Here is a 6,000-nt window from a genome sequence, read left to right as displayed (position 1 = left end):
CTTCACTGACATGTCCATCTGGTGTATACACTGTACATTTCCCATCCTCAGTCCAAGTGAAGTGTCTCACCTCACCCACGTGTTACTGGTACAGCCCAGATGCCCTACGGCCTTCCTTGGAACTTCTTGAACGTGTGCATTTGTTGATCTCCTTCGCTCCAGAGTCAGTGGAGCACTGCTAGTGCTGCCGCTGTGCGGCCTCTTGCAGGGCTGGGAGAGTCCTGGGGGCCGGGGCCTTCTCTTTGGGGTCAGCAGGACCCTGCGGAGGGCGGCTGCAGCGGGATCTGCCGGTTCCAGGGCACAGGGTGCACTGACCCCCCCTTGTGACGTCGCGTGTGGCGAGGCCAGCCTGGCTCGTGCCTGGGGTCCTGCTGCGCACGCTGCGAGGTCTGCAGGGTCGAGCGAGGCTTCTCCTGTTGCTCTGGGTGCTCTGGGGCTGCTGTCAGCAGCACTCGCTGCCCATCCCAGAGCCATCACCAGTGTTTGCCTGGCCCTGCCCGGCTCAGGTAGACGCAGTGCATGACATGTGGAGAAACATTAAAAAAGCAGCAGAAAATCAAGGTGATGTAAACCTGCCCCAAAATCTGAATGCTACATATCCCGTCCGTCACGAGGCGAAGCGACGGGAAGGAAAATGACGCTCCCGCGAGAACCGGGCGGAGGCAGCGGCGGCGGCTTTCCTCCGGCCGAGGGGCTGCGCCTGGTGGCGGCGGGACAAGAAGCTGCAGAGCACGGGCGTGCCGCCTCCACCTCCGCGTTGCGGGAAGGAACAAGGATGTCAGAACTGGAAAGAGGATGTTGATAAGAAAGATCAGGTACACCTTTTGCCCGATGTCGTAAACGTAACCGCAAGGCAGACACAGAGGTGCTTGGCTAATTGCTTGGAAGCGTATAAATGTCGTGTAATCCTTGTAATAAGCAATCCAGCTTGTACTCTACCTCTGGGTCCGTGCCTTCCATCCTCACAGTCAGGAGCACAGGCAAGCTGTTTGGTGCATTTAGACTGCTGCGAGGGGCCAGCTCCACCGCCTTGAGCACTGAACCTCGCCTGGAGCCCCAGCCACTTGCGGCTTTCCGCCCCGCTGCGGATGGGCTGGGGTGCGAGGGCCATGAGACTCCAACCGAGCACTTGGCTGGCCCCAGCAGCACCTGTACAAGTTACCGGCTGAGCCAGGCCTTGGGCGATGTGGCCTTTCCCCTGGCCATGAGCTGAGGTCCTTTCTTCTGGAGAAGCTGTGGCTCCCCCATCGCTGGCAGTGCTCAAGGCCAGGCTCGTCAGGGCTTGGAGCAACCTGCTCTAGTGGAAGGTGACCCTGCCCGTGGCAGGGGGTTGGGACTGGATGAGCTTTAAGGTCGCTTGTAACCCAAACCAGTCTGGGATACTATGATTCTGTGACATGAAGAGCAAAAGCTGCGTGCTCACTGTGCTCAGGGCTGTGGTTTCAGCTCCTGGAGGAGCTTACCAGAGCCACCTTCCTTTGCCAGGTACAGTGGGAGCACGTGTCAGTGGCTGAGGGTGGGAGTCCCAGTGTGATATCCAGCCCAGCCACATCCAGTCCTCTGCAGCTGGGCAGGGATCCTGGTAAGAGAGCCACGCTCATACCAGCCTTGGGCTCTGGGGCGTCGAGAGAGCTGCCTCTCCAAAGGACGGGTAGTCTCGTTGCCGGAAGGGTGCTGGTCCATGCCGCTGGCAGCTTTATGGCCACTTACAGGTGGTTTCATTTCCAGCCGCAGCAAAACTTGAGGGTAACTTCAGGACAACAAGCCTCCTGAGCGAGATGTAAAATGGAAAAGTTGAATCTGAGATGGTATTTCCGCCCCCTGGAGTGGTCTGAGGGGATGCCCCGGGGCTGAGGTGCAGAAAGAAGGTGGAAACAACGGAAAGGCTGTCCCGGACGAGAGAGGGGTTGAGGTGATGGGGGCTCCTGAGGGAAACACTGCTCCCAGATTTCCAGGAGCCTGCAGATCTACATTAGCTCCAAATGAGAGGGGTTTCCCGTAACGAAAATGCTGCTCCCAGCCCTGTAGGTGGCTGCAGAGGTTCAGAGCTGCGGTGTGGGGAGGGTGCCTCTCCCTGAGGAGAGTGTGTGGGGCTGTGGAAGTGGGTGGAAAGGGCTGTGTGTGAAATAAAGGTTTTGGGAACCTGTGGAACAGTGGAAGGGGAAGGTTTGAGTGGGAGACGGTGGCGTGGGGTGGTTTTGGGGGTAACTGGGGAAGGGGCTTGAAACCTGGGTTTGAGGGAAAGACAAAGCGGATGGAAGAGCTGACCTGAACAAACAGCTTCAGGGAAGCTTCAAGCACAGCATGACTGGCCTTGCCTCTTCCCTGTGCATTTTGCAGGCTGCAGTTACCTTGATTATTGATAGAGTTCCATTTTTCCCACATGAAGGGTGAATATTGCTTCCCCAGACAGCTGTTACCTCGCAGTAGCCGGTAAAACACCAAGAAAGTATGTTCAGAGGAAGGAATGGGTGGGTCTTGTGGCTCAGCAGGATCCCCTTTAGCACCCAAGCTATTTTCATACCTTTGGGGTTCACCCCCCCCCCTCCCCCCCGCCTTGCTCTCTCCCCCTTCAACTTCCCCAGTTTGTTTCTTTATGATTTTTAAGGAAATTACTTAGGTTCGGTTTAGGGCATTCCTCCATCCCGGTTTGAGTGTTAGCCCGTTCCATCATCCTTCACTGTAATAACCGTATTTCGTGGTTTAAGCTGAGCCTGTAACCCAGAACCACACAGCCGCTCGCTCTTTCCTCTCCCTTCTTCCTCCCCCTGCTTCCCCTGAGCTCACCTGGTTTTGTCAAAGTTCATTCCTTGTTGGGATGATGGTCGGAGGGAAGTCAGGGTCAGTTGATGGTGACGTGAGGAGAGTTCTGCTGCTGCTGCTGGCTTTTCCCATGACTTTATTCTCCACTGATGATCATGACAGCACATTTCTTCTTTTCAAAGCCCAGAGTGGTGGGGATGGGCATCCAGCTGATGGGCTATAAAAGTGTTATATACCAGGCAACAGCATATAATTGAGTTCATTGGCTGTTTTCCCCCCAGACTGAATCTCCTTGAGGTACACACGGGAATTCCCCATCTTCCCCCATCACCCACCAAGTATATCCGGGTCCCTGAGCAAAAGCAGTCCCACGAGTGGGTCTGCCTTTACCTGAAGCAGGAATAACCCAGACCGTCTTCTCCAGCAAATTCTTCATGTGCACCACAGGAACTTTATCCCCTTCTACAGTATGTGAAAGTTCTGACTGGGCTGGGCCAGCCCTGTTGGCAGATCCTCTGGTGTTGACCAACCAGGTGGCCTTTGGTAAGTGTGTATCCCAATGCTTGAAAGTCCCACCACCCATTCCTCTCAGTGTAGTTTTTAACATCGTACCGTTCGATTTCCCAGAGGCTGGTGCATGGTAGGGGATGTGATATACCCACTCAATGCCATGCTCTTTGGCCCAAGCGTCTATAAGGTTATTCCAGAAATGAGTCCCATTGTCTGACTCAATTCTCTGTGGGGTGCTGTGTCACCACAAAATCTGTTTCTCAAGGCCCAGGATAGTGTTCCGGGCAGTGGCGTGGGGCACGGCGTGTGTCTCCAGCCATCCGGTGGTTGCTTCCACCACGGTAAGCACATGGTGCTTGCCTTGGCGGGTTGGTGGGAGTGTGATACAATCAATCTGCCAGGCCTCCCCATATTTGTACTTCAGCCATCGTCCTCCATACCAAAGAGGCTTTAACCGCTTGGCTTGCTTAACTGCAGCACGTTTCACACTCATGAATAACCTTGGCAATAGTGTCCATTGTTAAGTTCACCCCTTGATCACGAGCCCATCTGTATGTTACATCTCTGCCTTGATGGCATGAGGTGTCTTAGCAACAGCTAAAAACACCGGTGTGTTACCGCATTATTCTCAGACTAAAGTCAAAAACACAGCACTGCACCAGCTAGTAAGAAGGATGAAAATGACTGCTACTGCTGAACCCAGCACACCATACTGATGAAGAGTCTCATTTGTCGGTTTTATGTGCGTGGTCTGGCTGTTGGGTGCCACTGGGATCCTGGCAAAGTGATCTGGGAGAAGCGGGAAGGAAAATATCCATGTCTGTGTGGTCTTAATAGTAATCAATCAGTGCACTGCGTGATATGCCTGCACTTTCTTGCTTCAGCAGGCGGCTTTAACCTCATTTAGGTCAGTGTGAATGTATCCTGGAGGGGTCATTTCCCAGATTTTCCCCCTCTGAAAGCTGGAAGATTTTGTCTTAGGGGGGATTTTTAACCTGAGAAGCAGTGAGACTAAACTGGATTGATTTAAGTGCTCTGGGACAGAGCAAAACAGAAAATAGTGCAAGGCATCGCTGCAGAGTTGATTACTTCTTGTGTAAGAGCCACTGCTTGGGGTTCATCTCCTTCTCCCCTCTGCATTAAACAGCTCTGAGCCCTGATGTTTTTTCGGCACTGGACCAGCTCGACCTTGGTGGGGTTCCAGCAGTGAAGATGAGTGGCATTGGTTGGTGTTGGCTGTGGTTGGAGAGAGAAACGCCCCCAAATGGACCCCAGTAACGTCCCCCCAGGTACAAAGGGCATGTGCCAGCCACTCTGTGGCTCTCAACAAGGTCCCGGCCTGGCCTCTCACGCAGGAATGACTCTTCCTGGTCAATCCTATGAAACATGCCTAATGATTGCATTTGATCCTGCCTACCCCTGCCTGTGTCTGGCAGCATCAGACCTGCAGCAGAACAGACCCTCAATGCAGGGAACGTGTAGCACAGGCAAGCCTGCTCCTCCACTCCTGGGGTTATCCCAGCTTTACTACGTTATTTTTCATGAGGATTCAAGAATTAACTGGGGAAATGAACTGGTGGCACCTTGTAAGCGGCGAGGAGAATCAGACAGGCCAACCCAATATGGGTGATAAGCAACTTCTACCTTATTTGTGACGCAGTTCACACATATATAGGAGTGGTATTCAGCCACTCCTTCTTGGCGCAACAGTATTGGTTAGCCCCCCCACAGCTTCCTCCACATTGTCCTCCCAGGTCCGGTCTCCGACCACCTGTGGGGGCCACCCCCTGCCTTGCTTGCACAGTCCTCCAGAACTCTATGGTCCTGCTCTTAGAGTCATTCTGCAACAATTCCCCCCTTTTTCTTTGTGCAAGCAAGGCATTATGGGTTATTCTGTTCACCTGTTTTATCACACAACTATAAACAAGTCTAATAGCTACGATGATTAACCTAATCATGATACATAAGTGCAATACTTTTAAACAGCAGTGTCTGACTCAACCTGTAATGCCCCGTGAAGACAACCATCTAGTTATTCTTAGGATATTGCTCATTTACTATTGCTGGGTAAGCTGAGCCAGGGTTCTCAGCTGTGCGTGCATCGAATTAACATAATCAGAGAGACTCATACAAGACATTCCATCAGACTCTTCACATCCATGTCCCTGTTCCAACAACAAAAGGTTCTGCAGTGTTGCATGTCTTACAGAGTCAACATTAAAACAAATCGGGAATTGCCTTCGATGTAGAATTGTCTGCTTAGCAACTCAGCAACCCAGTCTGCTTAGTTGAGCTGAAGCACTTACAGTGATTTGGCATATTATGATTGGATACATGTTTTGAAGACCCTTAGTGACTAACATATAATTGCTTAAACACAGCTGTGAGAACTCAACCTTGAAAGCTTGCCAACAGTCCACAGTTCTCATTAACTTGGTGAATTCCAGCCTCTTATCTTGCTTGCTTAAGCTTCTTCGGGCCTCCCATGGCCTTGCTGTATCTTTCAGGACTATTCAAAGTTTATGTACCACTTATGCATTCTCCTGTGAGAACACCGTCTCCACATCTTCCCCCTTTATGTTTTATATATGGTTTGGGTGGCTCTACTTGAGCAGGGGATCCGGGCTAAATTATATTTCCAACATATGCCAACTAGAGGCTGCCTAGGCCTGCCCCTTTTTTCTGCTGTATGGCTCTCTGATAACAGGCTGTATAGCTCTCTGATCC

The 6,000-nt window shown here is 52.1% G+C and overlaps 1 protein-coding gene across 1 annotated transcript in view; it reads left to right on the top strand.

Moving 5' to 3' along the window:
* The first annotated feature begins 634 nt into the window (after positions 1-634).
* The window catches only part of LOC133274860 (adenylate cyclase type 10-like), a 28,152-nt gene continuing 22,786 nt past the window's right edge, over positions 635-6,000 (top strand). The window contains exon 1 of the mRNA XM_061464374.1: positions 635-777. Within this exon, the coding sequence (XP_061320358.1) occupies positions 635-777 (143 nt within the window). The remainder of the gene's footprint in view (positions 778-6,000) is intronic.

Source organism: Pezoporus flaviventris, unplaced genomic scaffold (genome assembly GCF_033815535.1).
Source record: "Pezoporus flaviventris isolate CSIRO_AGI_PZ_B2104156 unplaced genomic scaffold, CSIRO_AGI_Pfla_v1 ptg000002l, whole genome shotgun sequence".
Lineage (NCBI taxonomy): Eukaryota > Metazoa > Chordata > Aves > Psittaciformes > Psittacidae > Pezoporus > Pezoporus flaviventris.
This window is presented reverse-complemented; position numbering and strand designations above follow the sequence as displayed.